This window comes from Trichoplax adhaerens, genomic scaffold, assembly GCF_000150275.1.
Source record: "Trichoplax adhaerens TRIADscaffold_5 genomic scaffold, whole genome shotgun sequence".
In the NCBI taxonomy this organism is placed as follows: domain Eukaryota; kingdom Metazoa; phylum Placozoa; class Uniplacotomia; order Trichoplacea; family Trichoplacidae; genus Trichoplax; species Trichoplax adhaerens.
In genome coordinates, this window is record NW_002060947.1 from 2,074,581 (window position 1) to 2,092,235 (window position 17,655).

Consider the following 17,655-nt stretch of genomic DNA (forward strand, 5'->3'; position numbering starts at 1 on the left):
ACATGTAAAATAAAAAATAGCACAATTAACAGTAACAGGAAGCAAAAAGTAAGAAAAATAAAATTTCCATCTTTCTATGATCAAACAGCAGGACAAGTGTCATATTTATGTTGCTTTCTCGCTCTTACATACGCAGATATACGCACTCTCTCTGTATACGCACATATATATATGTAGATATATACCTTTCTCCATATATATCAAATATATAGGTATATAGTATACACATTTAGGGGCAAGCATCTATACACACATCAAATAGGTGTATACTTTACAAGCAATTTGATAAAATAGAGATAGATTAATTATTGAATAATAATTAGCTAAGCAATTGAGCGATACAAATGTTTGATACAAATAAGAATTTATCGTTAACATGACACATAATGACTGCTACAGAATTTTTAAAACGGTAAGATTGCAAGTAATATACATTTTATGTAATATTATCATTATAACTGTGAATTCTTAAGCCGGAGGCATAGTCAATATCAAAATCAAGGAACTTGCAAGCACGTACCATAATATAATAGTCGTCATAATTAACAGTTACATGAATTAAATATGCTTCATGTGCGTCATCATTATTGGTATTTATCAACGGAATGTTATAGCTACAGAAGATTAGAAAGGAATTTTAGATCATTAGTAAATAATAATAATTGATTAGACAGGCATACTTGACTATTGCCGAAAAAAATGGCATACGTTAATGACCGGAAGATAGTCTGATATTAACTGGTTTATGATAAATCATCATATGGAACAAATACTCTAGTCTGGCGTTCACTTAACAGGAAAAGGAAAAAAAATTGACTTATAAACAATGATATAATCAATGTTGTTATGAGAACCCTTATTTTGAAAATGTAACATGTATTCGCGCTAACTCTACGTTCATCAAATATCCATGTAGATATTCACCATATTTGAAAGGCATCTAAAAAGAGGATAGTAATATAAAGTAATGCCGAAATAACAGCTCTCCTAGTCGTATTAGCATGAAGAAAAGAAGCATTAAAAAATAAACGACCTTGAAGGACAATACATGTTGAAAATATCGAAATTGACTCAGATATTGCTGAACGAATATGGCCATCACAACAACGTAAGATAGTTATACCGGATAAATAGTACACATTAAACTGGATAGAATATGATTGTTATGGTAATCAATAATAATTTATAGCCTTATTTTTGTAATTAATCACAGAAGTAAAGCCGAAGAAAAAGAACATGAATCTTTATACAACAAAAAATCCTTTCTTTATCATAAAATCAGAATAGGATACACGGAAGGATAAGTATAAACTATACAGCGCAATTATTAGTTACGGTAGTTACTAGTGAGTTTTTTTATTGTTTTCATTTTAAAAATATTATATAGAAGTTCTGTTCCACTATAAGGAACTGCAGTACAATTTAGCTGAGCTGAATGGAATTTTTTAACCGAACAAATATGTAAATCTTCATAATTTACAATATAGCCTAATTTCGAGTTAACGCGAAATTCATATAATAGGCAATTAATCTTAAAATAACATTAGAAAATTTCTTTTCCATGATACAAGTTTTATGTCGCAAGTAGATGAACATACAGTTTATTAAAACTAAGTATAAAAATAATTTTAAAGCAAGTAAATCAACTAGATGTATCTGATATTTTAGTGCGTACATTAACTTCCAGTTTCCAAAAAACATATACCATACATTATATTACACTAAGTGAAACAGCTATCACTGTTTCAACCGTCATCACAGTTTGGATCTAATCCTTAGACTTGATTATCACTGACTCCATTTAAGCTGTAATTATCATTTTCTTGCTCTTTGCTAACCAATCGAAAAGCTTCTAAAAATTCGTTGAAATCAATATGTCCATCGTTATTGAAATCGATTGATTTAGCCAAGTTATGAATATCTTCTTTTGACATGAAAGATTTAACATGATCATCTAATAGTAAACAAGAATCTTGGAATTCTTCCATGGAAATCAATCCTTTAGTTTGCGAGTGAGGATATACAATAATAATGTAATTAATTCGAGCATAGCTATTTTGTTAGTGCTAACTATTGCATTATTTCTTTTTAAGGAACTGCACTTATTATTATAGTACACACTTAAATTAACAGCTTTAAGAAATCGTTCCTCTAAGGTCTAAAATAATTAATCATGTTTATATAGCTAATAATGGTAAATTGAATCATTTATCTTTCTCTATCTAATTAAAGCTTATATGATACAGCGTAACAACTTCTCTAGCTACTAAATTAATAACGAATTCGACTGTTATAATTACTATTATGCATTAGGAATTTATATGGCATGCCTTTAATTTAGAATTTCGCATATTTCGAGCATTACAAACCTGAATTATCTTTATCGATTATTCTAAAGATTGTTTCTAAACTATTTTTATGCTTATAAAGAGTTTCGGTTACTGTTGGTCCTTTCTATAATCGATAAAAATTCGGTAGATAATGTCCATTAGGTGACTGATATTGGCACAAAAAAATATCAATTTACCATCATGACCTTTTGCAGTTCTTAGGAAAACTATCACTAGTATATTATCAAGACCTTTACTCTTATTTATTAATAACTGAAATATGTAATTTACGATTTTTAATATTAGCAAACAATTTATTTATACACAATCGGTCATACCGATTTAAGAGCTGATTGTAGTGAAAACTTATCGAAACACGAATGATACTGGACCATTCCATCGGCAGTTATATTAACAATTTGGTGTTTTATTCGACGCCAGGGTAATTCTAATTCTAGTACATTAACTAAACAGCGAATCCATTGATCTATGGTAATGCAACCTATATAATAGATAAACGTAATAATTAGTGTTGCTTAATTAGGCAAACTATCAACGTTATGAAGTAAATTTTATCAATTTTTTATAGATACATTTAAAATATTTATGTAGTGCAGTTGCTTTCAAAATCTTGTCATAAAGGGTAACTATTAATTATTAAAGGTCGCTATTGCCACGGAATTTTTTAAATTATTTAGGGAAGAAACGCGAAATAATAATAACTAATGTAAGCTAACCCGTTTCCTCTGTATCTATGGCTTTAAATTCAGCCTCTAAAGCCATCCTATGAGAATGGAACTTGCTCTGTATTTCACGTAATGCCGATTCCTCAATAATTCCCATTCTAAAGTTATTCAAGCAATCAATGAAAAATTGCATGTAAGGATAATATAACTGCTTAAAATCACAAACTTATATTCTCAAGTAACCTTAATACATTTCTATGCATTAATACAATCAATAAACACCCTGTCCATTGCTAATCACTTTCAACTCACTTTTCACGCATGGATAAATTTTTATTTCCATAATTGGTATCGGACATGAATTGTAGACATTCGATCTCATGCTTGTCATTTAATTTTAAATATGCGCCTTTATTACTACCCGGGGAATAGTAATTGGAGGCCGAAAATACTGTCAATACCTACGTTGAAGAAGAAAAATCAAATTAAATAATCTTACTCGCAAATATAACAAGCCAAATGCTACTATATCTACTCGTATATTGTAAATGACGCAATACTTCCATCAGATTTCTCTTTACATTATACATTAATAATATTTTACCTTATCATAATGCATATATTCCCATCCCTCGATCTTGCATTCATGTGAGCGAATAATTAGGTTAAAATTATGCTTACTGAGGAAATTACGAGTTACATCTGGTCCGAAATAACTGCCACCGCCGCGATATTCATTCGGTTTGCAACCATTAGCATTTTTAGGATCACTCCAAAGAACGTCCAAGACCTATACCAATAATTAATTTAGAGAAAATCATTCATATTATTGCATTTCCTAACACGATAAATATTTAAATACTAGACGTTAGCTTGTTTAGTTTGCATTTTTAATTACACTAAGATTAGATAACTTAGGTTAAAGTACACGAATCTTGCTCTAGTAATGATATAGTTTATATTACATGCTAAGTTATAAGATTGAAAAATGCACCTGTCGCCACTCAGTAAGATCAATCTTTTCTTCACCATCTTCTTCATCTAGCAATGAGGGCCTCAATACAGATATATACTAGAATAATAATTAAGATTGTAATGGATTATTGCGGAACTGCAGTGTGCCTTTATTGTAAGCGTAAATATCATTTTCTAAAACTAGTAAATTTATGCCGTACCTTATGTCTATCAATGACATTCAAGTAATGGACATCAGTTTGATCAGAAATTCCACCGTGAGTGACAAATATTTTATTGTCAATAATTGTGGCTAAGGGTAGCCAGCTAAAAACGTCTTCAAACATTTTCACTACTTTAGATGCATTTCGCTACAAAGTTGAAAGAAAAACATGTAACAATGTATAAGAAAAATATCGAATTTTTCCATGATAACATTGATTTACATATTTATTAGCAATATTACGCACCTAAATATATACTAGTATCTAAGTTTAATATACTGTAATCATTGCTATGCCAGCGATAAATAACAAAATAGAAAGTTTTACATATTATTAATCACAATCAATGTAGCATTCATTTGGGTTAATTGCGAGGTGAAATTATGTAATAGAATTATGTAATTATGCAACAGAATGCTTCTATTATTGGTAAAAGGACAATCTAAAAGAATCATCACTTTATTTTAAGTAATGAGCGTATCATTCTGCTATTGTATAATTTCTTTTAAAAACCATATACTGTAATTATATGATAAAAATATAATAAAATATTGTGATAATGTGAACTATTGCAAATATGATTAATTTAATATTTTCATCACATACTTTATATTTACTAATGACTTCTTTCAGGAATCCATACCTACATGATTAAGATAGCATGGAAGTTCGGGATTATCACAGATAGAAGTATTATTGAGTTTTAAGTGTATCCTGAATCAAAGATCTGAAAAGAAGAGTATAATAATTTTGCAAGCTTGCCTGATATTCATGATATGGTCTTCATGGTTTCCTCGATTAATATAAGTTTCGTTAGGATATAGTAGGAAAAAGCATAATAGTAAAATAGCGATCTCGACTGATTTTTCTCCACGATCGACAAAATCTCCGTTAAATATATAAGGGTTATCATACGATGGCAAACCATTCTAAAAGTAATTTAAAAACTTTACGTTAATACTTGTAATTACAATTTGAATTATTTTCCATATTTACAAATTGAGTTTTTATTTTTCTAAAATTTGTCAAACGTCGGTTAACCTTATAGAATATGAGTAAAAGGTCATCAATTTTTCCGTGGAGATCTCCTAAAAAGGCAGAAAATTGTTTTATAAACATTAAAACTGAAGAAATAAAGTATCTATAAAGAGTATAAGCACAATCTATCAATATTCTCAAGTCTATAAATTTTATTTCTAAAGAATATTCAGTACATTGTTCAAAATTTTTAATAGTCTATATTGAATTACCGCATATCGTAATCCTCTTAGCAGATACTGTTGAAGCCTGGGATACATTTGGCATTAGTTTTAATGTTCGCCTTGCTTCATGGAGTATCTCTAAAAGATACTTTGCATGCAGGATCTTGACGATAAAGAACAAGCAGTAATGATTTAAAATTAAAATGCTCCATTATTAAGAATCACGAATTCAAGAATATTAGCTGCATCCTTTAGTCAACACTAATTATTTTATCAATACTAAGAAATCATCTAGTATATATAGATGTTGATAAGCCTTTAATATATTACTCATTAATCATGTTAGAACTACAAGAAATATCATAGAACGATATAATAAGTAATTATATTAATTATAGATCGACAAAACTAATTTCTAGTAGTGGCTCAGCTTCTAAAGTCAGTAGTGAATTTAGTGACAGAAATACTCTAAAACTGTAGTTAGAGTCTACAGCTGAGTTAGTACTTAGATTTGAGGGAAATGTCTGTATTTTTTCAATCGCATTTGATTTTATCTTACAGCACTATATATTGCTTTTATAATTATCATGTATTATAGTAGCAAAATCGAATATTAAAACACTTATCAGATAATATTTATTAATCGTTGAATTATAAAGCTGACGGAATATAGAAATTTAAATAGATTCTTTCGTAAAAAATTGCCTACCTTGTCTTGAGAAAATGCCTCAATCAATTCTTTGACTTGATCTAAGGTTATAGGCATATTAATATGCGGCCCTTGATATGCCTTATTAATGATAACTGAATCTGGATCAGTAGCTTGCACTAATTGAGCTTCTTCTTCCAGATATGAATTAGCTAGGAAAATGTGATTTAAAAAGGCCAAATTTTATTATAATAATGTAAAATTAGCTATACTAAACTCAATGATCTGCTTTGTAAATAGCGAATACACACGCAGTAGTAATATCATTGTTTCATATCCATTACTTTCTTCGATTTAAATAGATCTTGAGTCATGATACCGTGACTCTCTACTTACAAATAGGAGCAAGAACATTTGCAATGGACGAGGACCTTCTACCCTTGGTTATGTTAGCATCTTTAAATGTCATATAAAAGAAAATTAGTACTGTTTTCACAAAATATTTTTTAGCTTTTTAGTTACTATGGTGGAAATATAATCACACAAATTTAATTGTTTTAGAATAATTATAGTATCGTTGATACTAGTTCACAGAATTAGCTCTGAGAGTAAATTTTTGTTATACTATCACAGGTGCTAAATAATGTATTGTTTAGACCTTGAAAGATCCATTGCAAACAATAATTTACGATGGGCGACCGATAAGTACAAAGTAGGATACTTACTACTAATCTTAACCTGGTCAATCATACCATTGAAGAAATTGTAAAGCTATAACATAAAGTAAATATTAAATCAGCATTAATTTGCTATAATAAGAGATATAATTCATTAAAATAATCAAAATAGGAATTGAAGAAATGAATGACACGGATTGCCGTAATGTACTCTGAATGGAAACAAGCAACAACGATAAAATGTCATCCCAAATATGAAATGAGATTGCAGATTTCATTATAAAAGCTAGGACCAAATAATGATGCATATGTATAGCCGCTTGTGTTTATGACTAATTTTTTATGTAAAATATTAATAAAGGTCTGGTAAATTGCATCTATTTCTAGCACTAATTGTAATCGAGGTCAGTATAGAAGCGTAAACTTACAAATAATATTAAAAACATTGTATGAACCCTTAGATTATTGATGCCGTGAGCATTACTGTATAAATTATAGCACTCTACTTAAAATACAGTAAATTTCTTTAATATTAACTTTTCAATTACTTATTCAAAATAAAATTGCAATAAATTTGAAATAAAAACCCGTGAAATCTGAAAATATAATATTTGCCTCCGCATGATTCAATAACTCATAAGGACCACTTAAAATTACAGGCAATAAACTACTTGAGTCGAAATTATAGATTAGGCTAATACTACAATTTTCTCTTAAAATTTAAGTATCACTTCTGCCTACAGCAATTTACTTAATGTTAACCCGATCAGGTTGCTTCTGCTTCTTAAATTTTCTCAACAAGTTTGAAAAATAATGAAATACGTTCATTTCATCGATGTCTTTCAAATAATTGGCAGTATTTTTACAGTATCTGAGATATACCGTAGGTACCGTATAGCAAATAAACTGGATTTGCGAGAAATTCACCCTGCTCATAACGAAATGACGAATTAATTTTACTACATATTCTGTCTTTATCTGTTTAATTTAAATTCAGAAAAATTAAAAGTTAAAAAAATCACCTAACGATAGTACCTTATCCAATGACTTAAAAATGTAAATGTTTGCCTAATTTTATGCTCTGTGGCACAGAAAATCCCAAATTTAATATAGATAACATAATATTTCTACTAACAATTTTGTTATTATAGCGACTGCTTTCAGACCAATAAACGTATGAACAACGGTAATTAAAACTGATTATGTATTATTGATATTATGATCATAAAGAAATAGGAGATAAATTAATAAAAGAAGTTCAATATGACAGTATTAATATGGATTAGGTTAAAGGCTTACAGACAGATATAAGGAAGAAAAATCAAATAAATTGAAGATATACTTTTAGCTGATCTTGTTCTCCAGCAAATTCAATTTGTTGAAATATAGACCAGGTGCATCTTTTCCTTGCTTCTAGCCTAGCTTTATAACGACGGAACCAATTTTGAATAAGAATTGCTGATTTAACGGTTATACTTGTGTCTTTACACACCCAATTGTTGTTATCTAACGAAAGAAAATGAAAATTAATTATATCGCTTTTAGCTTGTCCTCGATTTTTTTAATTCTGTATACTAATGCAAAAGTTAATTCTCAATTCTAATCGTTAAATCATATAATTTGATTAACCGATATTGAAAAAGAAAATTAGATTTTTTAAAATCGATTAACGCCAAAACTGAATTAATTCGTTACAACAAGCAAATTAATTATCAGATCGTAATTAGCGTCATATTCTATTTATATACAATTAGCTACCCTGAAGAAAATATTGTCCATTTTCATTTAATGATTATTTATAAAGTAAATTGGTATAGCTAGCCTCCCCTTTCCTATCTATTTCTATAACAATTAAATTCTTAATATAACACCGTAAGTACATACTATACGTACAAGTAATTACTGATATGGCACGACTATCAACAAGATAGCTAAAAATAATAACATTAACTAATGCTGTCTGACGTAAATTATTCAATATATTATTATATAAAATTATTTTACTGATATGGTACTGCAAATTACCATTATCAAATCATTCATCAAAATATCCCGATAACTAATTTTATCGACAGCTGTTATTAAGAATAGGATCATAAGTATAGAATAAGTGCTCAGGCTTCCGGCTTATTTACCTATTCCAACATGTAAATTTGATATTATTTACAATTATCAATGTGTCATATTAAGGAGTATTACTATGGGCTACAATTGCGTGTGCAGTACGTAAAATATGCGTTTGTATAATACGATAATTTTGGTGACAACATAGTCCTTATTTACCATTATCATTTTAATAGTGGATCATTAATAATCGATGTTATTAAATATGAGTATTGAAGAGTGTCAGCTATTTCATGTCATTAAGTAATTATGTTGTCCATCAATAAATAAAATTAAGGAATAGCGCCATAAAGTACATAATGCGTGTACTTTTTGAACTATATAAATGTGCATAGTACTCTAATACGATTTACGAGTTTATAATTTTATCGGTACTAATACTATTAAAGATTAGGTTTAGGGTCAAAATTAGTGGCCATTATAGTAGGCTATAAGTACTATATGGCGTAACATGTAGCATTTGTTTATCGTCATCAGTTTTTTATAATTTGTTGATAATTTATTCGTAAATAATCGGTAATGTATAATAGAAATTGTATCATACATATCATTTGCTAAGAACAATCAGGATGCAGTGAATGCTATAAATTATTCTGCTTATGTACATACGTACGAGCGTATTTCACGTAAGCTTATGTGTATACAACGTCATACTATTGATGATTTATCGATAGTTGATCGAAAGTACACTTTTGATCCTATAATATATTATTTATATATATATATATTTATAGCATGCTAGCCAATAATCCTTTCATTCTTTTAGTAGCCAGGTGAATCTTATTTACCGTCGTCAATTTATCCATAGTCGATTGATAGCATCCTTATTAAAGATCAGAATTGTCAAGACTACGTTACTTTACACCTCGTCACATTATTCATAGCTAGTTAATATTTAGGGATATTTTTATAAAGTGTAAAGAAGTGTGTAGTATATGATACAGCACATAATGTATCAACAACATAATGCACATATAGATCTTATAATTGAAAAATGTTGAATATGGAGGACCATAAAAATGATCTAGGTTTGATTTCTATGCGTTATTAAATAAGCGGAAAAAAATTTAAGATTATACTCTGTGACATGTACCTATACGGCCTTGTACTCGTATATGAATACAAAATTTATTTAGTCGCCTGCTGGATTGTTTCCCAAGATTATCATTCATAAATCATTGACGGTAATAATTAATATTAAGAAGCACTGTCGTACATCATAAATTGGTATAATGAACACTTTCGGTGCCATAACAGATTTTACCTTTCATTAAAATTTTATGCTTTATCGATCAGCGATGTGAAGAATTACGCTATTCATAATTGGTATCAAGTTGAGTATATGCATAAAGACAAGATATATCTTCCATTTCAGCTATCTAAATTAGTTTTAACTATTGCGGTATGTTTTTATTACATCTAAATTACTCTCATCTTTTATGACCTTCATAAAACATACGCAAAAAAATTGATAGAAGTGACATATTCTTATTGTCTCTGCCTTTAGCGATGTTTAATCGAATTTTTCTTGGCATATAAAAAAACTCTAAAACAAACGTTATTGTTTAAGATACTACGTTTTAGGTTTTGAGTAGTTGTCAATTGTAAATGTACTTAGTAAATGTTTGGAAGAGCAATTGTCAGCAATATATTTCCTGTTAATAAAGGAATGCTTACAGTACTTATGAGTTCAATAGTATACGTATTGTTATCGTACGAGAACATTATTGATAGTTCTACCTGCTGCATTATTTTATCTTCGCTTAACTGCAAGTATAATCAAGAAATATGTTGACAATTTGTATTTTACCGCTATAGGAAAGAAAGAATGTCCTATTTTTACTAGGTATATATCAATTCATCAGTCGTCATTTTCAGTAGCTAAAACGTTTTAGCTTCATTTCTCTTAGGTCTAAATTAATAATGGAAAGGACAAATGGCTTCTTCAGGATTGAATAATACAAAGAATATAACGGCAACTCTTATTCGTATGATATGAATAGAAGCTGAATACGTTATTGGAATAAAACCTGGTCAATTTCAAAGGTATCCATATCGTAAATACCAGGGATATACGCGAATAAAATCATGTAGCCTACTGCAGGGAAATTACGGTTTGGCATTAGCTAACTAAGTAGATGATTCTAGCTTTAGGTATGCCGTAGAAATTTATTTGATGCTAGCTGAAAAATGCTTTGATATCGCTAAAGAGCCATTTATTTAACCTTTTTTAGCTTAAAATCTAACTAAAAATCGATCTCTTCATCTAAAATCTGCAGACTATGCTTCGTATCGATAACTGTATAGTAATAATAGCAAAAGAAATGCTTTGCTACTCTTTTAATTGTAAAATTAATGGTAAAATCAACTATATTATTGTTATTTGATAGCTCTATTCTTTTTTCTCTCCATTTTAATTATAAGGAAGACTAAAGTAACCAAGGTGTATGAAAGTTACTAATAGTAACATCGATATATATTATTCTTTGCCTTCATAACAGTCTGTACAGTAAAATTTCAAAAACCAAATATTATTTTTTGACGGGGTTAATAAAACAGATGATATTGTTGGCCAGTGGAAAAAAATTTCTGACTGATTTGACTAGCATTTATAAATGCTTCTATGCTGTAAAATTGAGCGTTAAACACTCGAGTTTACGTAAAACCTATGAGTAAAGCTAGCAAGAAGCGATTAAGTTGCGTTGATCAGCCTAAGTTGTAATGGATGAGTGAAAATTGACTGAAATTGACAATAACTTTAGCATAGCAACAAAGGCCATAAAATGTTTAAAATCTTATAAATAGAGATTAAATTCCACAAATCAACCAGCGCGGTGATGAATAAATGATCTAATAAGAAGAAATTAATTTTAATTTATAAACTCTTCCTAAAGAAGCAGGATAAGCAGTCGAGTGGAAGAGATTCATTTACCGTCTTGTATATCCACGCTAATACTACAACAGATATGTCAAGGAATAGATTGAAAGCAGAATATTATAGTTATAAGTTCACGGTATAGCGAATGAGTAAGAAGGGAGTTTAGCTAGATATTCCAACGCTAGCTTTAACCAGATGTATAAATTCAATTATAAGAAAAGAAATTTTTTTAATTGAACTCGTAACTCACTAATTAGTAAGCTAATTACAAGAAATTGAACTCTATCTCTTGCTTAAGCAAATACATGACTTAGAATATTTCCTACTTATTGGACATATTAGAGATGATCTACCTAGTCCATCAAAATAAACTACATGCAGTTTTAAGATTGCAATGCTTATTCAATTTTTCAATTTTGACTCTAAGTTATTATACTATAGTTCTGAAAGCACGAGAAAATTTGAGTTCATTAGCTCCTATCAAAAGGAAAATTATAATTTGATTTGACATTCTAATACTTGTAGTCTTGCCCATTTTCCCAATGATATTATATTACATAATCAAGATGGCACTTTATGACGTTAAAGCAGTGTTAATTTCACAAGAAAAATGCAAGTAAATATTTTAGCTTAGAGCAGTTCTACAGTGGAATTGATCTGGTAAAGTAAGAATAAATGAAAGATATTACAGAAGAAAGAAAATAACAAGCTAGGAACAGATTAAATTTTTCAGCTATACGTGCAAAAGTAGAATGATATTACGAAGAGAGAATTATTGGCGATAGACTTACTAAATACGACATTTTCACTGCCTTTGGATGGTACTTTAACATTGGCTTTGCGATTTACCGTGTTAGGATGAGATGGTCCACAACCCATTATACAAGTTAAATTGATATCAAATTAAGAGCGAGAAAAAATGATTGTAAATAGGAGGAAAGCTGGAAAGAATTTAATCAGCAAATAAATATTGCTGCCAACTAGAATAACTCGATATTTATACGTTGTGACGAATATTAAGGAATAAAGTTCTTTTTCTTGCTCCAAATGACTTTACCACCATTTACAAATTACAAACGATGCCTTTCTTTAGACTTGATCATTCCTGGTCAAAAATACTTATAGGACTATATTGAAATGGTTATCCACCATATCATTTCATAAATACCGTTTAGATAGATTTTGAGACAATTTTATTTTTAGTTTAGTAATTTCTTTATGGCCTTGAGCTAGGTTAAAATCTCTCTTACTTAATATGGATAACGTCGATCATGTACGAGTAGAAACGAGTAACTCAATTTTTTTAGAGTTCAACCAAGTAAAATCGTTGATAGACCAATTTCTTTTATAGTCTAAGTGAACCTTTTAAAAATTGTTTTATAATTCCAGGATACGATAGCCTGTAGGTTAAAATAAATAATCATTGAAATCAGAACTATAATTGATCTTTACCATTTGAGTCATTATGGTGAAAAAATTAAACCGTCTACCACCGAAATAGAATAATTGTACATTGAAAGGAAAGTATCCAAATGCATCCAATGATAGTTTAAAGAATAATTAGAACTTTAATGGGTAAGACAAGAGTTTATAATATACTACAAGATCTTATTTTAAGTTAAGAAATAAAGTATGGCTAGTAAGTTACTATAAAAATTAAGCATGGAGATTTCGACGGGTAAATGTTTATAATGTACTTCAGAATTCTATTTTAAGCATGTAGTTAAGAAATGAAGTATGGCGATTTAGCTATTAAGAAAATTTAACATTAATATTTTGACAGGTAAGAGTAGATGATGTACTATGGGATCCTATTTTGAGTTTGCAGTCAAGAAATAAAGTATGGCTAGTAAATTGTTTCAAAATGATTGTTGTAAATTTTAAGAATATAAATTAACACTCAATAATATCTCATTATCTATGTGCACTTTGTATGTTAGCCTGTATCAACTCTTAGAAAAATTTGGTAAGTAGCGACAATAAAGTAAATCAAGCAATTTCCATCATGAAATGTTTAATTTATTATAATTAAATGAGATATTGATTGTCATATTTTTATATTAATCGTGGCTCATGAAGAAATGAACACCACCCTTATGGTGATTCTGATAGCGATTTAAGGATATGACTAGGACATCCTTGACAACTTACTTTGATGTTATTTAAATTGCATCATTTTAACAAAATTGCGACGTTGAACTTTCAAAGGAGGGAAATAACGGAGATCAAATATTGGTGTTTGAAAGATTTACTTGCTACAGGAAAATTGAGCGGAAGATCGAAAGCATCTTACAGTTGGATTAGAGAACGGAAAATTATGCAGAAGACATAACACTCTAGTATGATAGATTAAGTAAGAGGACGGAAAGTGATATAGAAGATAATGCATGCTATAACATGAAAGATTAGGTTGGAGAATAAAAAATAATATGGAAGAAATAAGGCATTCAACTGCATGGAAGATTGGAATGGAGGATGGAAAATGACGTAGAAGAAATAGTACAATCAATAACATGAAATATTGAACTTGATGACGGAACACAATGCGGAAGAAATAACGCTTTCTACAGCATAAAAGATGAAATTGGAAGACAGAAAATGACGTCGAAGACAAAATACATTTTACAGTATGAAAACTTAAATTCGAGGACGGAAAATAATATCTATGTTAGAGGGCTTCTACCCTATCATCAATTAAGCTAGAAGAGGGAAATAACGTTGGAGATTAAACTGATAGGATAACATAAAAAGATTCCGTTTAAGGAGAAAAATAATGTCAATAATCGATGTCTACCTATTGCAAATAGGATGAGGAAAAAATTGAAGCAACTTTGAAAAATGAAGAAAATATATAGTCAAGAAAGAATTTTACCGATGTTATCGTTGTAGGAAATCAATTGAAGATGAATATACTCTTGTATAACAACCTAGCTGGATCGATTGGTAACTTTTTCTCTGTCTTTCTGTAATGGTAACGTTTGTTATTAGACAAAGTGAACCATATCCATGAATCAAGAATCAATATCCAAAGTTATCAATCAACAACAGAGGATAATGATGATAGTCTAGAAAGCAATCTCCGATTGAAAATCTATCATATAATGATGAAATCAACCGTTATGTTCCACACCTTATAGTCGATCTTATTATTTATTGATGCTTACTTATACACACTCGTAGACTCTCTCTCTTTCTGTCCTTCTCTCACTTCTATAAATATCTCCCTTTACCAGGTTGCCATCACTAGTCAGAGTGTAAGCAATCAATTTAGAGGAGTATATCAAAAAAACAGAAAACGTCATCAATAATGATAACTCTACTACTATTTTTGTATATAGAAAAGTAACATATCTAGACTCCTTGTTCAGTAATAGAGGGTAGAAAATTGGTTGATGACTATGATGTTTGCATGTTCTTTTTCTCTTCATCAACATGGAGACAAAAAGGTATTACATCAAAAAAAATAACTTAGCAACGGCTATTGATAGATTGTTGTCGATCGGTTTGTATTTAGATAGTGTACTGGAGAGTAGCCGTAATGCGTTGTACTATTAATTGGATAACTATTCAACAGCGACCTATTGCATGGATATCTTTTGGTCAAATTTGTATAGGTTAAGATTGAACAAACTGTCAAGAATACAATCGCCATGACAATAACAAGATATAATCAATAAATGGAGACTAGTATTCAACGACTACTGTTGACACTCGATAGGATATAGTCGTTGGTCAATAGTCAGTTTATTTTAAAATAATGTCTGTTGTGACAGTATTGAAAATGACTTTCAACGGGATACAAGTGGATCAAATGGATTAAAGCAACAACAAATTGAAATGTTGATTTAAAATCAATCTTGTTGAGATGATGGAGTATGATGCTAAGGAGATGAAGTAATAGATGGTCCAATGCAGGTTATGCTCAGCAAGATAGTCCTTGTTAGCTCAAGATGACCCCAGCCAAGACGATCAGTACTGGAAAATGGAAAGGATTAATTATTATCCTTTCCCCTGTTGATTTTTAATTAACAGGGAAATATCATCATCTTCCAAGCTGTTGAATAATTTAATAGGTCAATGGATTCAAATTTATACTACGGCAATTTTTATTTTCAACCATGGATTCAATTTCTTCATTTCTTTTTCAACACAAGGCCGCATACTCCATTCAATAGGTTCAACATCGATTGTTTTCAATGTTACTTTATGGCTATTCAAAAGTTGCCATCCTTTGTTTAAGTTGTTTAAAATGCGAAGGGGTAAGTTCACCACGGATAAAATGGATTTAGATTCAAATTAAAGAATCAATGGTGAGTAGAATAGAATAATATAATTATTCTTTTGTCATGTAAGATGTTAATGTGTTATTGTTGATCGCTGGCCGTATTATAGCGATGGATAATTATTCCAAATCACTTATTGTTTAGCTGTTCTGAGGAATAAACTGTCATTAGCAGCCATTAACTACATGCCTTCCCATAGCTATACATTCCATTTTCATTAAAGTACTAGTCGAGTTGAGATACCCTGGTCCTTGGATAAGACATCTCCAATCCAGTCGCGGTCGACTCGTTGATACCTGTACTTTCGTGCGATATGCTATGATTGAAGTTATTAGCGACAAATTTGGGGTGTTATTAACAGCTATTAGCTACTTGCCTTCCCGTAGCTATATTGTAGGTTCCATTTTCGTTTGAATTACTGATCGATTTAAGATACCCTAGTTCTTGGTTAAGATATCTATAATTCAACCGCTATCGACCCATTGATACGCGTACTTTCGCGCGATATGTCATGATTGCACTTATTAGCGACCGATTCTGACTGTCATTAGCAGCTATTACCTGCGTGTCTTCTTTGGCTATAAATTCTGTTTACATGGAATTCGTGGTGGACTTGAGATACCCTGGTCGTGATGTTGTGTATGAGCCCAACTTTATTAAACTGGTTAAGTATCCAATTACTGCACTATCCAACTTATTGCATCCAATTTCACGCTGTAAAGAATATACATCTCGATATCCTATATCTAAATACATATTAATCTATATGATACCATGCTAGGCTACAATACTACATCTTAGTTTGACGAAATTACTACTTATTAATTATGTATAAGTATACGTATATATATATATATATATGGATATATGTCCAATTAGTTGTATTATGGCTATACTACTACAAATTAATTTAACTACATATAAGTATGCAGATTTTAAAAGCGTCATTCACTACGCCTTGATTAATTAAGGTTAAGATATTTCTAAAATCCAACTGCTGCCGATTTGTTGATACTCTTATTTTCGCCTGCGCTAGGCCATAATTGATGTTATTATTATTACTGGCGATTATCAGATTGCGACTGTCATTAGTAATACGATAGACCGGCGTTTATCATTAATTTACAATTAGCAGCCATTAACCATACGCTTTTTATGGCTTTAGATTTCATTCTTATTGAGTTACTAGTCGATTTGCGATACCCTAGTCTTTGGTTAAGATATCTCCAATTCAACCGCTGTCAACTCGTTGATACGGCTAATTTCGCCTGTGATAGGTCATAGTTGCGGTTATATTAATTAATTATTATTAACGATCATCGGATTTTAACTGTTCGTAGTCATACGAAAGACCAGCGTTTATCATTGACTCGCAATTAGCAGCTATTAACTACATACCTCTTTTGGCTACAAATTCTATTTTCATTGATCTACTAGTGGGCCTGAGATATCCTGGCTTTGGTTAAGGTATCTCCAATCCAAATGCTGTCGACTAGTTAATATGCGTACTTTGGCCTGCGATATACCATTAATATGGTTATTAACGATCACTGGATCATGACTGTCATTAACAGTTATCAGCTATCACTTATCTTTCTTTGACTACATTCCATTTTTATTGAATTACTGGTCAATTTGAGATATCCTA

At 30.1% G+C, this 17,655-nt stretch overlaps 1 protein-coding gene across 1 annotated transcript; it reads right to left on the bottom strand.

Moving 5' to 3' along the window:
• Positions 1-1,775: 1,775 nt before the first annotated feature.
• On the bottom strand, positions 1,776-12,603 carry TRIADDRAFT_56332 (uncharacterized protein; the record flags this gene model as incomplete). Its single annotated transcript, XM_002112769.1, has 16 exons — positions 1,776-1,999; positions 2,370-2,454; positions 2,669-2,832; positions 3,068-3,174; positions 3,329-3,477; positions 3,621-3,806; positions 4,011-4,088; positions 4,192-4,341; positions 4,801-4,837; positions 5,236-5,282; positions 6,106-6,257; positions 6,442-6,501; positions 6,771-6,816; positions 7,605-7,700; positions 8,065-8,228; positions 12,516-12,603. The coding sequence occupies 16 exons, from the start codon at positions 12,601-12,603 to the stop codon at positions 1,776-1,778; spliced, it is 1,833 nt and encodes a 610-aa protein (XP_002112805.1).
• Positions 12,604-17,655: the final 5,052 nt, after the last annotated feature.